This window comes from Marmota monax, unplaced genomic scaffold (assembly GCF_021218885.2).
Source record: "Marmota monax isolate L192 unplaced genomic scaffold, Marmota_monax_Labrador192_F-V1.1 WCK01_AAM20220418_F8-fsc00042, whole genome shotgun sequence".
NCBI classification, from domain to species: Eukaryota; Metazoa; Chordata; class Mammalia; order Rodentia; family Sciuridae; genus Marmota; species Marmota monax.
The window spans coordinates 9832270-9856070 of NW_026693008.1; the positions used below are offsets into that span (position 1 = coordinate 9832270).

General features: G+C 43.2%; 1 protein-coding gene across 11 annotated transcripts in view; it reads left to right on the top strand.

Annotated features, from left to right (window-relative positions):
- Positions 1-23801, top strand: part of Cacna1d (calcium voltage-gated channel subunit alpha1 D) — a 315633-nt gene that overhangs the window by 215244 nt on the left and 76588 nt on the right. For 6 of the 11 annotated variants that reach the window (XM_058582140.1, XM_058582143.1, XM_046452688.2 and 3 more), the window contains 7 exons: positions 12571-12658; positions 12932-12991; positions 14012-14038; positions 17896-18056; positions 19027-19252; positions 19386-19593; positions 23245-23365. In XM_058582140.1, the coding sequence (XP_058438123.1) occupies positions 12571-12658; positions 12932-12991; positions 14012-14038; positions 17896-18056; positions 19027-19252; positions 19386-19593; positions 23245-23365 (891 nt within the window). The remainder of the gene's footprint in view (positions 1-12570; positions 12659-12931; positions 12992-14011; positions 14039-17895; positions 18057-19026; positions 19253-19385; positions 19594-23244; positions 23366-23801) is intronic. The other 5 variants (XM_058582147.1, XM_058582148.1, XM_058582145.1 and 2 more) reach the window with 1 other exon arrangement.

Here is a 23801-nt window from a genome sequence, read left to right on the forward strand (position 1 = left end):
AAGGGTTAGTTTTGGCCCTAACCCTTGCGTATACCTGGTCCCTGGCTATCAGGCAATAGAAACAAGGGTGTTTTGGTGTCAGCACCCTCCTTAGGTGTGTGAGATCCACCCTCATGTGTCATGCTCCCCAGTCTTGCTCCTGTGTTATCTCTGGGAAGAGGGACAGTACACTGCCTGGGCTTCCTGACTTCCTGCTGGTTTAAGATGTTGCTTTGGCTGACGGTCTTTTTCAACTGGGTCTTAGATATGAGTTGGGCAGTTTCCTCCCAGATATTTTGAGGAATTCTGTGACAGTGTGAGAAGAAGCCTTCCTGGTAGCTGAGCCTCAGCCTAGCTGAGCAAAGGAGTCACTCACAACAGATAACTGTGCACTTATAAGAGGCAAAGACTTGGGCTGCAAGGCATTTTAAGGCCCTTTCTCTGGAACTGGCTGAGTTTTATGACATGGGATTTGGACTTCAGTGATAGGAAAATTACCCAACATCTTGGAGTGCCATTTTCTTGGTTGCAAGGAGCTAAAGATATCTACCCAAAGCACCATTAAGAGAATTCGATGTTCAGTAACAAGCAGGTGTTGAAATAACTGTGGCCGAACTTGCTGCTGCTCTTGTCATCAGACTTGAGGAAAGTTTGGCCTAGCTGAATATTCTTGAAGATTCTACTAGACCTCTAAGCAACCTTAGGGTGAGGACCCTTTTAAGGACCTGCTGCTCCAAACTTTTCTTCAGAAGCTATACGGTTCTGAAGTATTGAGAGAACACAAACCTACTGACTTGGTCACTTCTGAGATATGGTAGCACAGCTTTCTGGCTCTTGAAATCCATTCCCAATTTTTCAGTGCTTACTATCAGGGAACAGATAGTCAAATTGAGTACTCAGAGAAGTGCTTGCATTATCTCCTCCCTGTTCTGCTCAATGTCACTTGCTGCATCTGTGGTGTCCATCTCTGGCAGTATATTACGATCACCTGGGGGAGCTGGAGCCTTCCTGGTGCCACATTTCACCCTAGGCCTCTGCTTCATTCTGGGACAGGAGTCAGGGGTGGCTCTTGTATTTTAAGCTCCCTGGAGGGTTGCATGTGTAGCTTAGACTGGGAACTCCTCTGTCATGAATGTATCAGTGACTGACTATCCCACAGACCCAAGGACTTACTTGAGAGGAAAAGAGAGGCAATTAGGTCCTTAACTGAGCTTTCTGATGACTCTAGTGACAAGGAGCTCTATTTTATGCATTCTTGGACTATTAAAAATGCCAATTCTGTAAATTTGCTATTAAGAGAGCTAGTGCTACACAGTTAATTGAGTGGACAAAAATTCCCTTGGAAATTGGTTCCTGAGTATTTGGGGAATTTTCAAGGATAATTTATTTAACTTTTTGCTGAGCTTCAAGTTTCTTAAGAAACTCTGCCAAATCACACAGTGATTTTTTAGATGTACGCAGCTGCTTCTGAGTTAACAATGGAGTTTTTCTAGGGCCATTAAAATCTGGAAGCCTCAAATTCTATTTTAAACTCTTCTCATTTTCAGTGATTAGTCTTTAAAAAAATAGCATTAAAATAATGAAATCATTTTAAAGAGCTCATTCTAAAATTCTAACACCACCCCCCGCAACACCTCCCCCAACAACATATTGTAAGAACATTAACAATACTTGATGTCCAAAGAAAGGATGGGATACCTGAAGCTCTCACTGCCCACAAGGCGTGCCTGTTCATCTGCTGCTTTCTCTATGGTCCTAGAGGCTCTGAGTGTGTCCCCTGCTGCCGCCCACTGGCATCTGCCAGTCCCAGGACTTGGTACAAAGTGGCCCTAGTTGCCTGCCTTTTGCCTGTTGGTACCCAGATACCTTTTCCTACAGTGTGTTCTTCATTTGTGGGTATGAGACCTAGGGATGGCAAGCTCTTTGCAAGCACAAGGAATAGCAGTTTCCTAGTCCTTTTTTAAAAGATTGTGTTTAAAATTTTTGATTCATAAAACTGCTTTTGTCACAAACGATCTAAGGACTCAAGTCCAGAATTGAAAATACTGAACGCAAACAGTGGCAGAGAAACATGTGATAAACATATATCCAAGTTGGTCACCTGCCCTCACTGGTGAGGAAGCCAACAGTGGGACTTGGAAGGCTGACCGAGGAGGACCCGGCAGCCGGACACTGTTTCCACTAGCTGGTGTTGGGCATGGCCTTCTGCCCTGGCACACCATCTCCACTGAGGTGGTATAAAGTAGTAATGATTTATAAAGGCACCTCCTCTTCTTCCATTGCCTTAAGCCTTGTGGGAGCTGGTGGGAGGTGAGCTTAGGGCTCATGGTCCCACCTGGAGAGGTGGAGGAGCTGCTCTCCAGCCAGGTGTGTGGAGTCCCCGTGGAGTCAAGGTTGCTTTTGTTTATTTTTAACGTTTTAATTACTAAAGTAATATTTTCCCCCTGAAAAGAACTCATATAATAGCAATGCATATTAAGTAATAAAATTCTTTCTTCCTTCTCCTTGGAGGGAGCCAGGCTTAGCAGTCGGGGGCCTCTTCTTTCACACATGGCTTTCTGCACATAAGAAGGTAGGAATTGGCATAGACTCTATGCCGACAGTTTTGGCCACAAGATGCCAAGCACAGGTCTTTTTCCCTGAATTGTGTTCCATAGACATCTTTCCATGTTTTTAAAGCAAGATTTTGGCTAATTTCCAATTAATTGCCATTATAAGAATTGAACATTATAAGAACTATGTATTCAACAGCATGTGACTTCTACTTATGCAGTGATCAGAGTTGCCGTTTGGAGTTTATTTGTGTGATGGTCTGATTAATGTCTCTCAGTCACAAGACCCTGGACTCCATGGGGGCAAGTGTAAGGTGTGTCTCAGCTCTCCATTGTGTGGCTGGCATCAAGCATAACATTTGTCACACATATGAGCACTGTTATTTGTTGCAGGAAAGGGCGTGGAATAATAACTATCATTTACCAGGTGCTTCCTATGTGTCAGATACTGTTTGAAGGGTCACGGGCGCAGGATTCTTATTTCTCACCCAACTCTGAGATAGGAACTTTACAGATGAGGAAACTAAAGCACCAAGAAGTTAAGTAGCTCTATAAGGACACATGGCTGTCAAGTGGCTGAGCTGGGGTTTGAACCCAAATTCAGGCACAGTCTACATGCTAATTACTATTAACTCCCATGTGAGCATGCTCCTGTGCATATACACTCATACCTATGTTCTTGTGGGATGTGGGTTAGGAGAAAGGGTTTTTTTTAGTGAGGATGCCCATTTTAGAAGTGTGCTCTGCCTACCAGTAGTGTATGCCTGTCTCCCTTCACCCTTACTGGCTCCTGGTGTCCAGAATTATCTCTATAGTTTCCCTCCCTGGAGCACATGGCCTCTACTTTAAAGATTGGACAATTTGGTGTGCTCATGGAAGAAACAATTGGAAGAGTTTAGAGATCTCAGAATCATTTTTCTTGGGATCTAGTGGCCATAGGAGAGTTGTAGGAGAAATGATAATTATAGAGTTGGCCACAGCTTGCGAAAGTCAAACATTTTGCTCATGTTACCTTATCTACCATTTGCTTTTTAAAACAGCCTCATGAAATATAAGATGTCAAACTGCTATTAATATTTTACAGGTGAGGAAACTAAGGATTAGCAAAATTAGCAGACAGTAAGTGGGAGGTCTGGGATTAGACCTAGGCTGTCAGAATCTAGCACCCACCTTTTTCATTTCCATCTGTCCCATTCCCCATAGCAAGGCTTAGTTGGAATTCTACTGCTGCCCAGTACTCAGGTTACCGACCTTCCCTTGAAGTGCCCCTTCCCTAATGGTCTTCTTAGATAGGAGACCAAACATGAGAAGCCTTTGTCTAAAATGGGTTTTTTTTGTGTGTGGGTATTTAGAATAGGTTCTTAAAGACAAGTGTTTGTATAGTAACTATAGCAGGTACACTGCCCCTGTCCCTTCAGGTCCTGAACTATAGATTTCTGTGTAGGAGGAGGGAGGTGTCAGGTGCGCATCAGAGGCCAGTGTCTCTTGTGAGGCCGCCCCTGGGCTGGCGTGGGACTGGCTGCATGCCCCTTGTTTGCATTGCTCCTGCTGCCCTCTGCTGTATGGTAATGAAATTGCCTGTGTTCAACCTGAAGGGGTCACAGTGGCCGACTTGCTAAAAGAGGATAAGAAGAAAAGGAAGTTTTGCTGCTTTCGCCAACGCAGGGCTAAAGATCACGGTAAATTACTGAGATTGAGCTGTCCAACATCTCTGGTACCTTTTCCCTGCACATAGGCATTGTGTGAACTGCATGTGCCTTGCGGTGTGTTTGGCAGATGCCTATATTGTAATTGCTTGATTTCTTTGAAACTTGGTCATTTCATTTTCTTCTTGTCTTTCCTTAAAATGTGTGTCCTGACCAAGATGGCATTGAAGTTTTCTTTCTATTTGAACTATATCTTATAAAGAAGCAGCTGAATGAACTCAGAAAATTTGATTTCTCATGAATATTCTTAGACTGGAAGACAGATTTTTCAAACACTTTTCCACAAATAATGTCTTAAAGTTTAAACTGTTTAGAAATTCCAATAATATTATTTGATTGATTTTGTTTTTCCAGGCTGCATATTTCAAGTGGCTTCTTGGTCTTCTAATCTCTGACTGTTTTACCCAGGACCATGCTAAAATAGTGGTGGCAGCTTCAAGAGTGAAGTTAAAAATAGATGCAAAGATTTTTGGGTACTTGCCTTTGCAAGTGAGAATAGGTTTGTGTGCAAAACAACTACATTTCAGGCAATGTCCTAAAACAGTGTTGACCATACCCCTCATCAGAAACCCTGGGCTGAACAGTCAGGACCATCACTATGCAGGCATTTATGCCAGCAGCTGGCTCCCTGCCCTGCTCTGCCCAGGTCACCACTATGGTTGGACAGCGGTGCAAAGCTTTACCTGAGCAACTGGCAATTGCAATCAAGAGCTTCCACTTGGGACCCTGGTTGGAAAGAAGAATGCTTGAGAAGATTCAGACTGCAGGGGCACAAAGCCAGCTGCTTGGGGAACAGAAGGACACGTTACACTGGTGTTTTTTTTTTTTTTTTTTTTGGTGTGTGTGTGTGTGTGTGTGTGTGTGTATTAGTCTCTGCCACCTGTGGAACTGCTGAGCTCAGAGATTAAGGGAAGTGGACTGGAATAACCCATGGATTGTGTCATAAGGGCTATGTTAGAGTCCTAGTCTCTTCAGAAGGCCTGAAAGAGGAAGGGGATGAAGGAATTGTCAGAAGGCATTCAAGGCATTTTGGCCCTGAGAGGAGGGGGAGGAGGAGGAACTTCGATTGGGGCAGAACAGTGAGTTAAGGGTGGCCATGGGACTGGCTATCTCTGCTGTAGTGTTTTCATGGGGCATCTGTACAGGAGGCAGGCTTGCTGTAGTTCCTGAGGGGCTCTGTAAGGAAGATTGGCTTTAACTAAGCAGGAGATACTGTCTTGGACTTAAGGAAAATGTCTTTAAAGACTAACTTAGAATATAGCCCTGGGTTGGTTACCAAAAAAATGAGATGAGTGGTTCCTGTTCCCAGAAGAGAAGAAACCAGTCCTTGGGCTCACCCTCCCGAGGGAAGGCTTAAATTAGATCTTGTGACTTTTTAAGGATTCCTGTAGCATCTCTATTAGTTTCCTGAGATCTTCAGGGAGAGGAAGCAGACTAATATTTTCAGGAAACTAACTGTATTTTGGGTGGGGACAGACTTCTACTGATTGGACCCTGATCCTGCTGGTAACAATGGAGCAGGGACCCTCGAATGGCTGTTGTGCTGCCCTGGTTACTGTCATGCAAAAAGAGTTTTTGTCTAGATACAATTCTTGATTTAGACATGGAAACCTTGGTCTGGCCTTGACCCACTTTCTCCAAGAGTCTGACTGCCTTTAGCAATGAAAGTCTGTTACTCTATGTCAGCTGTGTGTCACCACCAGCCTCTGAAAATACCTTCAGGGGATATCTGAGTCCATGTTACATTATGGTACCATTCATGCTTGTCATGAAAATAAGATGAAAACGTAAGATCTTGGCCTCAAATTCTGCCTCCTGAGAAGACAACCCAAACTTGCCACCACTCAGTTATCCAGTCTCACCCTTTCTCTGAAGGGAAAGTTAGGCTTTAGGACGAAATGCTAAAAGAAATCCCTTAGTGTGCAAGACAGCCTGTCTTGCAGGGGAGAACAGATGAGTGGGGCTCAGAAGCTCAGGACATCGGTGACTGAGGCTTCTGCTGTGGCAGGTTCCAAAAGGAGGCTAGGAAGCCCTGGGCTCAGTTTGTCATGTGACAAGCCTTCCCACTGGGCTGCCACGACTAGAGGCTCCCCGGCCTCATGGGCAGGACGGAGTCCTCTGGGAGCTGCTCCTTTCTGTGCTGTGCTCCATTCCCTGGGGCATTTGGCTGGAGGGGACTTGGAGTCTGTTTTTCCTGGGCAGGTTGCAGGACTCCTGCTCCCCTCCTGAGGGTAATGGGCAGTGGCTTCACAGTACTTCTTGTCTCTTTGTGCCTCGTTGTTTTGCAGAGCTGAGGGAATACAAGAGAAACCCCCAGTTGCTGGTAGCAACACCAGACAACTCATGGGTACTTCTGCTTTCAAGTAATTTTATAGCAGAGATTCTGTGTTAATTTCTGGTGAGTGATTAGGCCTCATTAGGGTATGGAAAGACCTCCTCAAGCCCCCCTCCTATTCCCAGTCACCAGCAAGGGTCAGACCCTCCAAGAGAAGTACACCAGGGCTGTATGAGTCTGGGGAAGCTGCAAGTCCTTTTCTCTAACACACTCCAGGGAACTACAGAGGTAGACAGATCTTAGAGCTGATATTGTCTTGCAGCTCATTCTACAGATAGGTAACTAAGCACAGGTGAAAAGGCACTTTCCCTCTGTTACCTGACAACACACTCCAAGCTTTCTTGATATCTCTTCTAGAGTCTTTGACCTCATTAGCCAGCATCATAGAAGGAAGTTGGTCTGAAAATTTGATATTCCTGTTAATGGTGAATATCGTTTTGAGGCTGCATGCTTGGATCCAAACAGTCTCAAAGTCTCAGTCAGTCTCTCTCTCTCTCTCTCTCTCTCTCTCTCTCTCTGTGGTGTGTGTGTGTGTGTGTGTGTGCGCGCGCGCGCGCGCACGAGGATTTGCTTTCTGAATTCACAAGCCAGGAAGATTTGGTTGAGAGGTGGAGAAATCTCTGTACACTGGTGAAAATGTTGTTATGCTAGCCTGAGAATGTATTTCCCTGTGACAGTGCACACAATGACATCCAGGCCCAGCATATGATTTTAGAGACACATGTAACCCACAGCTACAGAGTGCTTCAAGAGGAACCTGGCCCCAGCTGCTCATGCCACATAGACCTTGAGAACATGCCTACAGTCTAGGATCTGCTGTCTGGCACCAGCTCCTCACCCACAGCAGCCCCTAGGATCCTCCTCAGTGTGCCCACACTCTAAGCCTCAGGGTGTACCCTGGAACTCTGTCCAGGATCCCAAGGCTTAGAACAGATTACAGAGCACAGTCTTCCCCAGACTTTCAGCAAGCAAATAGCAGTGCATGCCAGCACCCCGTTACAGATGTCAGGCTTGTCCTAATGCTTGGTTCACCCGGAGTCACTGAAAAGAGTTTTTTAGTTTATAGAAAGAAAAAAAACTTCCCCAACACTGCTCTCAAGTTCCCTGGAGGACTTGCAGCTTCCCCCGACTCATATGGCCCTGGTGTACTTCTCTTGGAGAGCCTGACCATTGTTGGTGACTGGGAATAGGAGGGGGGCTTGAGGCCTAACCAGAAATTAACACAGAATCTCTGCTGGAGAGGGCATAATATTCATCTCCATGGGACAGTCATAATGCTTTTGCAACTAGTACAAGAGCATCTGTTTCAGGAATTTGCCTGTGGGTTTATTTATATGTATTTTTATAATTCTATGTTTTGATTTGCATAAATTCCTAATAATCACCAGTATAGCTTGCTATTTGTACGTCCCTAGTCTCTGGGATGTTCTCTTGGATAGAAATCAGGAAGTGTCTCTCAGAACTAAGCTAGCTATGTGTCCTGAGGCAATTTGGTCAATTCCGTAGTCTGTGAAACCACAGAGCTCATCTCCTGTGCTCTCAGAAGCCCCTTGCAGCATGAACAGTCTGTGATTCTTTCCTCCCTATTTTTAAACATGCAAATGAAATCCTGTTGGGGTGAAATGAAGCAAAACTCATGTTAGTTTATTAATGTTAAAAAACGAATGCCCAGTACAAGTGAAGGGTAAAGTGTTTTAATGTACAAACAAGGTCTTTGGTTTACCACTGGGCCTGATTTATTCAATACTTCACAAATGGAACTTCCCTGTCTGTTCTGTGTTAGGAATCCAGAGGCTGGAGCCAATCATAAGACTGCCAGGGCCCCAGTCCAAGCTTGGTTCCTCCGTCCAAATTGAGGCACCAGATCAAAGCTCTGGTTCCAGAACCAAATGAGGTAGCACTACCCATGGGCTCCTCTTTCCCCTTCCACTCCTCCTCTAACTCTGACAACAACATTCTGGAATAGATTTATTTATTATATGCCCCTGGCTCTGTAGGTGTGAAATAATTATAACAGGAGAAGTTGCTGTTCCTACAACAGGCTGAGTTAGACAATGACTCATTTTAAGACAAAATATGTAAACCAAGAGTGGTGGCCAAAGCTGATTCAGATGGAAAAATGTTTGTATTAGATGCTTCTGTGCAGTGATGGCCGTGGTCAGAGTGGTCACTTTGCTTGCAGGGAGCTCCAGGAGAGCTTTTCTGAGATGATCATCTGAGTGAACACTTGTGATTACTCAGTGCTGGGGACCTGGTTCTCGTCATGCCTCCCACCATTCAGTTATGCCTACAGTCCATGAGATAGGTACTCTCTGATTTATAAATGAGGAAATGGAGGCTCAGAAATCAAGCCACAAATGTGGGGTTAAACTTAGATATGGCCAGTTTGTGCGCCTGCTGTCAGGCCCCTTTCTCTCTGTACCCGAGGACAGAATCTGCTTGGAGAGTGGGAGGACTCTCCTCACCCTGAGTGCAGCCTGGATAACTCACAGCCTCACTGTGTTGTGTTTGGAGAGTCAGGGGTTACTTATTCTCTTCACTCAGTCTGGAGACCAGATAGAAAGTTTCATAGGCTAGTAATTGGCATACAGCCAGAAATGCAAAATGAACCTCCATCCCGCTTCCCAAAGGCGGTAAAAAAATTATCTGTTTCAATTAGATCATTTGAAAAATGAAGCTTAGGGATCAAACACAATGATGATGGCCATATCAATGTGAGCCACAGCCCCAAAGGGTGAAAAACGCCCGAGGATTTAGTCTGCTTAGATATTTACCCACTGGGAAATAATGACTCATGTTCCAGTGTGATAGATATCAGAACCAGGAGATACCGAACAGAGATGGAAATAATCCTTTAGAGTATGGAGATAGCATCATACTTTATAGACAGGAAACTGAAGCCTGAAGAGAGGCAGGATGCCACGAGGGAGGCAGGCAGACCCAGAGCCTGTCATTCCCTGCCAGTGTATTGTGCTGCCCTTAACCTCCGGGTCCCCTTAGTCATTGAAATAACCACTTTTCACAAAGAGCTGACTCCTGGTTGGATATGAAAAGGGTCTCCTGCTGGGATTTTCTTCAGAGACAGAGCAACATTGTCAGAGAAAAGGACAACTGCCAGCCAGCTTCATGTACTTTACAGTCCTCTGATCCTCTGTAGAAGTCAGAGCATGAAACAGTCCTGGGGAGGGAAGTCTGGGAGCTGTGTGTGGTGTTTGTAGTAATGAAGTTTTGTTCAAGAGTTTTCTATGATTGGATGGTGAGATTCTTCGATTTTCTCCTTTCTGTTTCTTTTTTTTCCTCCTCCTCCCCATGGAGTAGTGAAAGAGTGAATCAAAGGTTTGTAGTTAGTTTCTTTCAACTTAAGGAAGGAGAGTACCAGCAGTATAATACGAGTCTATAAATCTGTTCATTTGGCTTTTGCTTCTGAATCCTGTGCCTAAAAGTGCCTGGACAGGGCCATTAAGGTTTCCACAGAGGCAAGTTCAGTATCTTGGGTGCTCACAAAAGGAAAGAGACCAGGGATCTCCTTTGGGACCCTCAGAAGACTGCTGCTCAGACCTCTGGGTCTTTGAATCAGATCCCACTTCATCCTTGTATTTCACTTTTTAACATTTCTTGCCAGAACCGAGTCAGCACTATGCAGCCTCATGGGCAGAGTAGTTGACCCTGTTTCTTCCCCTCACTTCCAGTTTTTGCGGATGAAGTTTCAGGCATCCTTATTAAGTCATCTGCCCAAAGGGGGAAGGCTTTCCTATTGACATTGTAAGGTCTATTAAAAAAAAACAACAACAAAAACTTTTCCTATTTATATCCATTTAATTTCTTTCTTCTGTCTAATTGCTCTGGCTAGAGTTTCAAGAACTATGTTGGAAAGAAGTGGTGAAAGAGGGCATCCCTGTCTAGTTCCAGTTTTTTGAGGGGATGCTTTCAATTTTTCTCCATTTAGAATGATGTTGTCTGTGGGTTTAGCATAGATAGATTTTACAATATTGAGGTATGTTCCTACTATCTCTGGTTTTTCTATTGGTGAGGATGTGGGAGAAAGGGTACACTCATGCATTGCTGGCGGGACTGCAAATTGGTGCAACCACACTTAGAAAAAAGCAGTTTTCTAAGGAGATACCTCAGAAAACTTAGAATAGAATCACCATTTGACCCAGTTATCCTACTCCTCAGCATATACTCAAAGGACTTAAAATCAGCATACTGTAGTGAAGGAGCCACATCAATGTTTACAGCAGCTCAATTCACAACAGTCAAGCTATGGAACCAACCTAGGTGCTCTTCAACAGATGAATGGATAAATAAAATGTGGTATTTATACACAATGGAATGTTACTCAGCCATAAAGAAGAATGAAATTATGGTATTTGCCAGTAAATGGATGTAATTGGAGACTATAATGCTTAGTGAAATAAGTCAATTCCAAAAAACTGAAGGCCATATGTTCTCTGTACTATGGGGATGCTAACACATAATGGCAGAATGTTGTGAGAGAGAGGAATCACTGGATTAGACAAAAGGGAATGGAGGGTAATGGGAATAGGAAAAATAGTAGAATAAATAGGACATAGCTTTCCTATGTTTATAAATGAATACACGACCAGTGTAACTCCACACCATGTACAACCACAAGAATGGGAAATTATACTCCATGTATGTATAACATGTCAAAATACATTCTACTATCATGTATAACTAAAAATAACTACAAAAAAAACCTGTCACTTCAATGTAGAACTCTGCATTAGGGGGGAAAAAAGTACACGTGTTTGGGAAATTCTCCTATGTTTTGATCTTTGGCAACTCCTTTCATATGCTGTGTTAGTCATTCTTTACTCCAGAACTTGTTGTGGAGACCCCCCAGGGAGCTCTTTTCACAGTTAATGGAAATCTGTTGGGAGGCTGCCCCTCCCTACCTCTCCTCCAGCTGGGTTTAGTTCTCTGTGTCCCCACACTTCCTTTAGTGCCTTGGCTCCAGCATGTGCTTGTGATGTCTGTAGAGTTGAATCAAGTGGATGAGAAAAGATGCCCATGTGCCAGCTGGTGGCTGAGGTGGGGAAGGGAATCCCTGGACCTCCGGACAATAGTGGGTGCATTTCCACATTTCTGCCACTTTTTAGAAGCCTGCCATGGAAAAGATAGGCTTATGGGGCTTAGAGACCTCAGTGACACTGAAATCAAAGTCTGCTTTGCTCACTGTTTGGCAAAACACCTCTCCTTCCCCTTCATCTAGCTCCAGGTTCTCCTTGGTATTCTAGTGCCAACTTATTTGGAGAGAACCTTCTGCATACTGACTTCACAAGTTTAGCAGAACTTCAATAGCAGATCAATTAAGAAGTAGAGCTCTTTTTTTTTTTTTTTTAAATATTTGCCGTTGAACCTAGCTATGCTTTACTACCGAGCTACATCCCCAGCCCTTTGTTATTTGAGACAGGCTCTTCTTAAGTTGCCCAGGTTGAACTTGCCTCAGCCTCAGTAGATGCATGCACCATTGCACCTGGCTGAGCTCTCAACTTTTAAAGAAGATTTTGTGTGTGGTTCCTTCACGCCTTTTCCATCCTTAATAGCTCTTCACCTTCAGCATGTTGAGAATAATTTATTTATGAAGTATTAGGTTTAATCACAAATGTTCTATGGTACTCCTGTTGGGCCAGGAGAGATGTATCAATAACCAAGATGTCAGGATGGCTTTGCAGTGTGATCTGGAGATCAGGCGAGTAAGCTGGTGTCAGGTCCCTCCCAGCCTGGGAAGAACTCATTTTGGCCTTTGTTTCCTTTCTTGGCAAGACTGTGGGTTGACAGAGTGGCCTCTTAGACTCTTGAAAGCACAGGCTCTGTGCAGTGGACAGGCCCAGCCTTCAGCACTGCCTTTGCTGGCCAAGCCTAAAAGGGCCCTTCTTGCTCTCCTCTCCAGTTCCTGAGGGTTTGCCTTTGGCCTGCTCCCAGCAGCACAGCATCCCCAGTGCACTGTCTAAGCCTCTTCTTCTCCCCACAGCCAGCATGCCCACCAGTGAGACCGAATCCGTGAACACCGAGAACGTAAGTGGTGAAGGCGAGACCCAGGGCTGCTGTGGAAGTCTCTGGTGAGTGTGGAGGCTGCTCTCCCTCCTAGCCCTCATGGATCTTAAAGAAGCTAATGTTGAGGAGCACCCCAGATTGCAGTGGAGTCCCAGGGCCATGGCCTTAGGTACAGGAGGACGGTGGGCTCCCTCTGGCCCCTCAGCGCCCTTCCTCTTGTGCCAGGTCCACTGGGGTGCCCAGCAGTCCACAGTCCTCTTCCTAAGTAAGAAGCAGTTCCTGCTGAGGTGGAGCTGGGGACTGTGCCAGTTAACCCGGCCACCTGCTGTGTTCATTAGGTGCTGGTGGAAAAGAAGAGGCACAGCCAAGACGGGGCCCTCTGGGTGCCGGCGGTGGGGGTAAAGGCTGAATTCTCCTTCCCATTGGGTTTGGCATCTGTGCTTTGGAGGAAGAGCTTGAATGGCAGTTGCTGACTAGAAAGTGCCACCTTTTAAAAATTTTTCTTTATGCATGGGGCCTTCCCAACCTCATGCCTAGTGACCAGATGAGGAAACCCTGCTCTCCTCTGCTGGTGGCACCTGTTTTGGGAAGCCTGCACCACCCTCTCCTAACCATGGAGGAAGCCATCCCATAACACCCACTGGCTTCCTTCTAGATGATTTGGGCTGCAGCAGCAGGAAGGGTGGGGTCTGGCATTGCGGAATGGGCCAAGAACTACCTGCTTTGGGGAACCCTGTGCTGTTTTGTCTTGTTTGCTTCCTGTTAGTGTCCTTTAGGTCTTGTCTATAAGAGAACTTAGTCTTGTTCTTGGCAGAGTTTCATGAAAATGATGTTATGGCAGTGTATGCAACGGTTCATGAAGTGATTTTTTTTTTTTTTTTTTTGGCCTCTGTTCTGCTCTGCCCTCCCTATGACATTGTGAAATAGGCAGGGAATGGGTTTGTTTCTTCTCCCATTTTACAGAAGAGAACAGTGAGGCTCAAAAAGGCATGCTGCTCCCGTGTTCACCCAGTTGTGAATAACAGAGCTACGACCCCTTGTCTGTTGCTCTTTTTCCCACGAATTCTGTTGTTGAGATGAGGGGCTGGGCTACAGGCCTTAGAGGCTTGCTAGCCTCAGCTTGGAGTGGCAAGAGAAGGACACCTGAGGTCAATGCCTGTTGCCATGTCTTCTCAGGGAATTCAGCTAAGAGTCTTCTCTTGCCTGGGGTCTTTGAGGGTGCTCAACCTGCCTGCCTGGCACTGGTAGCACCTCGATTTCTGCTCTACTCTTAACCCAGCTGACCTGCTGTGGCTACCAGGGGTGCTAAATCCAGGCTTACATGCATGGCTTTTTACCATATCACTGCTGAAGCAATAAGGGAGCATGTGTTCACGTCTTTCAAGTGGGAATCTTAACACCTTTGTCTTTTCTTTCAGCCAAGCCATCTCAAAATCCAAACTCAGGTCAGTATCTTCATTCTGCTTTCCCCCGCCGCCATTGGCCTGTGCATTGGTTTTGATGTTATACTATTATGTTTTAAATTCTGACTTTTACATGGAATTGCTCTACACTTGAATTTTACTCCATGGGTATTGACATTGATACTGAATTTCAGTCAGTCCATTACACATCACAGACCTGCCTTGGGGAGCGGTATAGCAGGAACAACTGCTACAAACCAATGGGACACAATAATGGACAGATTTTTGCCTCCCAATCAATACTTCAGTCATGTCTCTAAGAGATGTTTCTTGTTACTTTTCAACTAGACCCCCCACCAAATACACAAAAGCTTTCCACAGAAGAGCATTCAGGAAGTCTTGTAAGATACTAGTGATATTCCATTTCTTGATCTGGATGCAGGATACGTGTTCAGTTGATAGCGATCATTGAATTATATGCCTGATATTTGTGTACTTTTTCATATAAGTGTTATTTTTCAATTAAAAACATCTTTCTGCTGTGTGCAGTATACATAGAACTAGATACAAACCTGAAACTATAAAAATTCTAGAAGAAAGCAGGAGAAAATTCTTTATGACTTTGGGTTAGGCAAAGATTTCTTAAGATGTAATAATGTAGGATCTATAACAGGAAAATTTGATAAATTGGTCCTCATAAATATTAAAACTTCTGCTTCTGTGAGCGTGTATGTGGAGCTGGGGATTGAACTTAGAGGCACTCTTCCACTGAGGTACATTCCAATGCCTTTTTAAAACATTTTTGAGACAGGGTGTAGCTAAGTTACTGAGGCTGGCCCAGAACTTGTGATCCTCCTGAGTTGCTGGATTATGGGCATATGCCACTGTGCCTGGCCCAAAACTTCTACCTTTATTGTTTTCTTAATAAATAAAGACAAACTGAAAACTTGGATAAAAATGTTTGCAAAACATATGCAAATCATATATGATAAATCTGTACATAAATGATTAATGTAAAGATAATAAGCAATAGTGTCCATAACAAGAAAACAACTCAATAAAAAATGGCAGAAAGTTTTATTGGCGTGTCACCAAAAAGAGATGTGGATGAAATGTCCATCAATCATTGGAAAAAAGGAATATTAAAATCACAATTAGAGACCACTACATGTATGTAAGAGTGGGTCAGATTTAAATGTCTAACAATACCACATTCTGACAAGGATGCTGATTGATGGGTATTTCTGTATAATATTGGTGGTCATGTTGAATGACAGCTCTTTCTCTCTCTCTTTTTAATGACAGCCTGGGGTTACAGTTCAGTGGTAGAGTGCTGTCTAACATGTACAAAGCCCTGGTTTCAATTACCAGTATGCCCACCCCACCCCCCCAAATTTAGTGATTTAGTAGTTTCTCTTTTTGCTGACCTAACAATTCTACTTATAAGGTATTTATATAAGAGAAATGATGATATATGCCTACTCAAAAGAGTTTACATAAATGTTTATAGCTGCTTTATTCATAATTACTCTAAACTGGAAGTAACCCAAATGTCCATCAAATGGTGAGTGGGTAGACAAATGGAGGTGTGTCCATATGGTATAATACTGCTTAGCAACAAGAAGAAAAAAAATGATACACGTAACAACATGGATGAATCTCTAAAGCATTTTTCTTTCCCTGTGTGAGAGAAGCTGGTCTCAAAAGGCTACACAAAGGCTGACTCATATATGACATTATGGATGAAACAAAATGCTGGTGACAGAAACCAGATCATAGTCATCAGGCAAGGAATAAGGTCGGTGGAATTGACTGCTCAAAGCTGTGAAGGAACTTTTTGGGGGATGGAGATTGTCACTTCTTTACTCTGTGTACCTAAAAAGAGTAAGCCTTACTATATGGAGATTACATCTCAAACCTGACTTTAAGGGAAAAAAAGAAAAAGCTCTTTCATGGTTCTCTGTTATTACAGGGCATAGAAAGGCCTTCATCATTTGGCTCCTGGCTCACCTTCTGCCTCAATTTGTGACAAACCTCCCATATTCCCCATTTGTAGAACACTGGAATGTTCTCAGGGTTTTTTTTTTAATATACATATTTTTTAGTTGTAGATGGACACAATACCTTTATTTTGTTTATTTATTTTTATGTGGTGCTGAGGATCGAACCCAGTGCCTCACACGTATGAGCCTCACACAACCCCAGCCCCTGTTCTCAGTTTTTAAAGGTGCCATTGTTTCTACCCCTTAAATGCAGTCTCCTCTGGGTGAATTGCCCTTCTACCTGCTTTCAGCATTATTCTCATTCATCCAAAGATCCAACCCAAATCTCTGCTTTTCAAAAGATTCCTTCCTGACTTCTCCAACAGACAATTGTATCTCCCTTCTCCTGACCAGTATTCTGTCTGAGACTAGCACTTGGCATGGATTTGTAATTGTCATTTACTTCCACCCTGAGTGCTTTCCAGGGACAATGCCTTCTTCATTTTCATCTACCCAGCACCGGGCACATAGTGCTCAGGAACTCTGGTCTGAGAGGACATACAAGGCCACCAAGGTGTTCAGAGCCCAGTGAGGGGCAAGATGTAGATGTTACAGGTTTCCAGGTCTCCTAGATGTGGGACATCCTTGTTCCCTGTCACCATAGCACAGGATGGACCCATCAAGGCTGAGTCTTTTCAGGCTACCTTGCTTACGTGTGCTGAATTACATATCTCAGGAGAACCCCAGCTGTGCGTGGGTAGAGTCGTTGTGTCCTTGGTACTTTTTCTGTGAGGGCTGTTGTGTTTCTTTAACTAGAAACTGCACATTGGGAGCAATAACAAAAACACCTTGCTTGACTCAGGTCTTGGTACGGAGTGGGCACAGTTCCTCCTTTGCTCACTTCCTGGGTCACGTTTTTTAAATGTCGTAATCCAGCTGAGTCAGCCAGCGCTGCCTCTTGAAGGTGAATATTCCTCTTTAGTCAGGACCCTAGAGGAAGTGTCCCCATCCCTGTCAGTGAGGCAACTTGGCCCACAGAGCAGGGACTTTGTCACTGAGCTGATTCTTCCCTGGAATCCAGGTCACTGAGCAGTAGTCCATGGTACACTTCACCAACTACCCCCTTGTGGCAGATAATATTTTCTGGAAAGAGACAGGTTAAGGGAGAGAATATTTTCCCTAATTACAAACAGGGAACTGAAGGTGGGTGGAGGGCATGCTACTTTGTCTGTTTGGCTCAGCTCATTTTATTTTTATGAAAACACAACTCAATATTGGCTCTTTTTCTAAAGGTTTATTTTGAGCATCACTAGTTAGAAAGGGCACCTGATGACTCAGTATTAAGACTCATGTCCTCCTTGGCTTTGACAACCACCAGGTTCCAGAGGAACCCCAAAGATTTATGAAAGAATTTAAAGCTTCCCTAAAAAGAAAACTATGATTTTGGAGAACTTGGTTGCTTGATAAATTCTGTATGATGATTGAGAGGCTGTGAGCAGTGTATGTAGTAAGTGGCTGTCTGCACCCATACCAATAGATCCACACACCATCTGGGTTTATGAACTGCATATGTGTTCAGGTGCGGTGATGCATCTACATGTGGATCTATGAATATCTAGATTTTCTTACTCATTTGATGACTATATATGACAGATCCTGAAGTTATTTATAACCACAAAAGGGAAACCAAGCATAATCAAGTCAAGATTATACTTTTAAAAGTTGTATGTTAAGACCAATATTTATATTATGAGGTCTGCTAATTTTTATGCCATTTTTTCACTTTTTTTTTTCTTCCTGAACCCCCAACCCAATCTGAACCTCTAGAGCGAAAGCCAGATTCTTTCTCCACAAGGTTTATTGGACTTGCAGATGCCATATCTGTCATATTGGGAGTAATGTTTGCTTATCTTTCAGCCGACGCTGGCGTCGCTGGAACCGATTCAATCGCAGAAGATGTAGAGCTGCCGTGAAGTCTGTCACGTTTTATTGGCTGGTTATTGTCCTGGTGTTTCTCAACACATTAACCATTTCCTCTGAGCACTACAATCAGCCAGACTGGTTGACGCAGATTCAAGGTATGAGTGGAAGCTGTGCTCTTTTTGTTCCAAGTTAGAGATTCTTGTGGCTAACGGCTATTAGTATTATCTGATCAATAATACAAAACAATTTAGTATTAGTAATGAAGTATTGTATCTACTGAGGGCTATTTTGGAAAAACAGTCCAAACGCAGGCAATCCCATAGTACCTTGGAGCTGATTCATGCTGAGCATCTCCTTGTCCTAGCAATGAGACAACCTAGGATCCAGGAATCTTGGAGTTGGAAGGACCTTCTCCCTGCCCCTTTTGGAAGCTTTATTTTAATTTTATTTTATTTATTTTATTGAAAGCTTAATTTTATCTATCGGAAGCTTTATTTTTGGCAAATGCTTTTGGTTTTCCTCCTTCAAACGTCCAGAAATCATCGGGGTTGGGGAGTTGAAGGTCATCCCCAAAGCCAGCCCAGTCTGAGCTTAACAGTTTTGAGATCTTAAGAAATCCTCCCTTACATCTGTTTCCTCTACCTCTTAAGCCTGCTTAGCAGTATTTCCTGCTGTTAAAAATGACATTGGTAGGCGCACTTCTGATATCAGTGACATAAACCAGACTAGACAGGTTTCATGTTTGGGTGCCATGGAAAGGGAAAAAACATCCATATTGAAACCCACATTTTAAAAATTCATGCAGAATCATGAATTTTTAGTGCAAGAGAGCTCTAGAGATTGTGTGATAAGCTGCCTCTATCCGTTTTATAATCAGTGAAACTGAGGCCCAGAGAATCAAATAACTATTCCATATTTGCACATCTAGTTAGTAGCAGTGCCACTACCAGAACTCAGCAGAGAACAGACTATCATTAATGCCATATTTTTGTCGTGTATAATAAAAGAGAAAGCATTGGTGTGTTTCCTATGGGGACTGATGGGAAGGAGGTACCAGGAGAAGAGGAGCTGGATGGAGCCTCTCTCACACGAGGTCTTGAGGATGCGTGCCTTCTGTCTTTCCAGATATCGCTAACAAAGTCCTCCTGGCTCTGTTCACCTGTGAGATGCTGGTAAAAATGTACAGCTTAGGTCTCCAGGCATATTTTGTCTCTCTATTCAACCGGTTTGATTGCTTTGTGGTGTGTGGCGGAATTACTGAGACCATCTTAGTGGAACTGGAAATCATGTCCCCTCTGGGAATCTCTGTGTTCCGGTGTGTGCGCCTCTTGAGAATCTTCAAAGTGACCAGGTAAGGAAATGTGTGTGTGTCTTGCCACAGGTGTTTTCTCAGTAAGAGGTGGCCATCAGTCCAGTCTCTGGTCAGAGGATGTTCTGCTCTGTCCTGCAGAGCTCTGGGCTCACACCCTCATCTTGACTTGTAGGCATTGGACCTCTCTGAGCAACTTGGTGGCATCCTTGTTAAACTCCATGAAGTCTATTGCTTCATTGTTGCTTCTGCTCTTTCTCTTCATTATCATCTTTTCCTTGCTTGGGATGCAGCTGTTTGGAGGCAAGTTTAATTTCGATGAAACGCAAACCAAGCGAAGCACCTTCGACAACTTTCCCCAAGCCCTTCTGACAGTATTTCAGGTGAGTCCTTCCTTTTGCCCTCCTCCTGTCCCAGAAAAACACACTGTAAGCAACAGCTAAACCCCAGCCTTCTTGTTGGCTTACAGCTCAGGAAGATAAAAATATTCCATTTTTTATTAGTAATCTTGGGCCTCATGATACCGGGTAAATTTTATGCCCTACGAATTGAATTGTTTGTTTGCATCATCCTCCAGATGTTGATTGAGGGGACTTATCGAATCTTGTTTTTTAAGACCTCTAGCTATGTTTCAAAACAATAAACCCAAAATCCTCTTGTGCTGATTTTGATCACTTCCAAGTTTAGAACTCTAGTTATAATAGATTGATGTGAAGAAATAAATTTGGAAGCCTGGATACTTTGGTGTAGAGTTGAGTAGTGGTGGCCTTCTGCCCTCTTCTGTCCTGCCACTATGATGTGAGGACACAGGCTCTGAGGATGGCTCTCCTGTCAGGGCTTCTATGGGCACTGGGCTGGATGGCAGTGATCATCTCAGAGGGGCACAGATGGCTCTGCCTCTTAAGGAGCAGCATGCCCTCCCGCTTCCTGACTGCGAGCTGTGGGGTCTGAGCCCTCTCCACGTGCGCAGAGCTGAACCTCTTCCTTGGACAGAGCCTGACAGATGTGTTTAGAACTCCCATGCACCCTTGTTGCTTTTCATCCAAGCCCTGCTAGATACACGGGTGTTTGGGGGAAGGGCACGAAACAGATAGGTCCCAGGGTGGCTCTTTCTGTGCCTAGCTTGATGACCTTGGATGAGTCACTTACTCTTTTCTGAAGAAACACAGAGACTAGAGGGAATGATCTGTAAGATTCTTTCTCACACAGTTATTTAAGATGTATGCACTTTGATATATCACCCATAGATGGGATATAATTACTCATTTTTCTGAGTGTACATGTTGCAGAATCATATTGGTCATGTAGTCACATATACACATACAGTAATAATGTCTGTTTCATTCTACTGTCTTTCCTACCACACATCCCCTCCTCTTCCCCCATCACATTCCTCTACATAATCTAAGGTAATGCTATTCTTTCCTAGTGCTCCCCGCCTTATTGTGAATTAGCATCTGCATATTGGAGAAATCATTTGGCCTTTGGTTTTTGTGGGATTGGCTTATTTCACTTAGCATGATATTCTCCAGCTCCAACCACTTACTGGCAAATGCCATAATTTCATTCTTCTTTAAAGCTGAGTAATATTCCATTGAGTATATACACCACATTTTCTTTATACATTCATCTATTGAGGGACATCTGGGTTGGTTCCGTATTCTAGTTCTTGTGAATTGACCTTCTGTAAACACTGATGTGGCTGCATCACTGTAGCATGCTGATTTTAAGTCCTTTGGGTATAAACCAAGGAGTGGGATAGCTGGGTCAAATGATGGTTCCATTCCCAGTTTTCTGAGGAATCTCCATACTGCTTTCCATAGGGGTTGCATCAATTTGAAGTCCCACCAGCAATGTATGAGTGTACCTTTTCCCCACATCCTCACCAGCATTTATTGTTGCCTGTATTCTTAATGATTGCCATTCTGACAGGAGTGAGATGAAATCTTAGAGTAGTTTTGATTTGCATTTCTCTAATTGCTAGAGATGTTGAACACTTTTTCATATATTTGTTGATCAATTGTATTTCTTCTGTGAAGTGCCTATTCAGTTCCTTGGCCCACTTATTGATTGGGTTATTTGGTTTTTTTTTTTTTTTGTTTTTGTTTTTTGGTGTTAAGTTTTTTTAGTTCTTTATATATCCTAGAGATTAATGCTTTATTGGAGGTGCATGTGCTAAAGATTTTCTACCAATCTGTAGGTTCTCTCCTCACTTTATTATTTCCTTTGCTGAGAAAAAGCTTTTTAATTTGAATCCATCCAATTTATTAATTCTTGATTTTACTTCTTGTGCTTAAAACAAATAAAAAAAATTAAAAAATAAGGACAAAAAAATGTATGGAATTATCATATGGACCCTGTTTTTTTTTAAAAAAAAAATTCTTAAATTTTGCTGGTCAGAATGACTACTGGTCAATCATTCTTTTCTCTAATTTCTTTCAGAGGAACCCGTGTCTTCCCCCGCCCCCCCTTTTTTAAAGCATGCATATGGCACAAAATTCAAGTGTTATAAACCAAAATAGCATGACAGTTCTCCCACTGGTCACTAATTTCTTATTCTAGGAGGCAACTACCATTAAACAGCTTCTTGTAATTCTTAGACATGTATTTGCTCAAAGACACAAATCAAACTACCTGCCTACCTAGGGGTGAATCTACACAGATGGTCACTCACTCTACAGACTGTTTGGCATTTTTAAAATCACTTACAGTGTCCTCAAGAGCCTTCCTGCTTGGTGTATAAAAGGTCACCTCCTCTTTTTAAAAAATTCAGCATAATTCTGTGGTGTGGATTGCCATAAATTATGAAGACAGTCACTTGCAGATGAATATTTAGTGTGTTCAGTCTTGACTCATATAAACAGGGCTCTAGTGGGTGGCCTTGAACAACCAGGACACAAGGGGCACATGTGAGAATAGATGTGTAGGACAAATTCCCAAAAGTGGGATTGCTAGTTTAAAGGGTGTGACTATTTTAAACTTTGATACCTTTGACAAAGTGCTCTCATTATAATTGTAAAGAGAGCAATGTGGAGACTACCCATTGCCTGCTCCTTTTCACCACAGTTGGTATTCATGCTTTGATTGTCACCTAACAGATGAAAATGGTATCTCATTGTAATTTTATCAGGAGTTAAGTTGACCATCTTTTCATAAGAACCATTTATAGTTCTTTTTCTGTGAATTTATCTTATCATTTGCCACTTTTGTGGTTTGATTTTGATCTGCAACAGTTTGAATTTTTACAATATCTAGTTCAAATAGAAAATATAGAAGTTCTCTCTCACTGGAAGATTGCATTTAAAAAAATCACTGTCCATATTCATCTGATTCAATTTTGGAAGGGACTCTATTATGAAGTATCATGAGAATCGAAGATAAATTTTAAATTTCAGGTGGTTGATTGTATTTTCCCTTGAGATCATTAGTAGACTTATAGGAGACATTTAGAATTCCCCACTTATAAAAACTCATAGATTTGATTTTTTTCATTTCCATATTTGATTAACTATGGAATGCTATGCAGAGGTTACAAAGAATGACGTTAATTTATTAATATAGAGAGTCTTCAGGAAATAATTTTGAATGGTTTAAAAAAAGGCCAGTTTCAGAAAAATTCATGTAACATAGTACCCTGTATGTCTAAAAAAAAAAAAAAAGTCAGAAAAGACACCAATTGGCTCCTTTTTCTGGGTGTGAGTATGTGTATTTAAATTCATAGACAACGTTCCTGGAGAGACAACACCAACATCGTACTGTCTGGGGAGAGGATGAAAAACTGGTCTGAGGTATAATTTTAAAAAGTCTATATATCCTGTATGTAAAGATTTTTTTCATTTGAAATATTGACTCATGTATTTGTGTCATTAAAAATAATGTTTGGAAAATTCTATGGGATAACAGATGGATTTATCCCATGCAACCTGGACTGTGGAAGATGGCTTACCCCAGATTTAAGCAGCCTCCAAGGAGCTCTGGGGGAGCAAGATGGGTCTTGCATCTCCTGCTCTATCACTCTGCTTCTGGCTTCCTAGATTCTGACAGGAGAGGACTGGAATGCTGTGATGTATGACGGCATCATGGCTTATGGAGGCCCGTCGTCCTCAGGAATGATCGTCTGCATCTACTTCATCATCCTCTTCATCTGTGGTAACTGTATCCTTCAGGCCCCCCCAGGGCTGTATTGTTGTTGTCATTGGCTCGTTTTTTTGTTTTTTTCTCCCTGAATTTCCTGTGGCACTGGTGGTGGCCACACCTGTGGTGGGGACGTATGTGTCTTCACCTTATTGGCTCTCTGTAGTCCTCTGTGTTGCTGGGGGATGGCACAGTGCAAGCAGAGTTCCAGAGAGGCTGTGAGGAATGCAGCTGGCTGAGCCAAGCCTTTCCAGGGAGAGAGGGCACATGTGCTGGTGCCAGGCCATCCGGCTGGGAGGCATGTTTCCCATACAAGTCTCAGGGCGTGGCCTAGGGCAAGCCAGGTGGTTCCCTGTGCTGTTATCCTTGGGAGGTTAATGCTGTATCTCTCTCAAGATCTTAAGACCTTCATGACGAGGAGTGGGGGCATCTTTCATGGCTTGACCTGTGCTGCCCT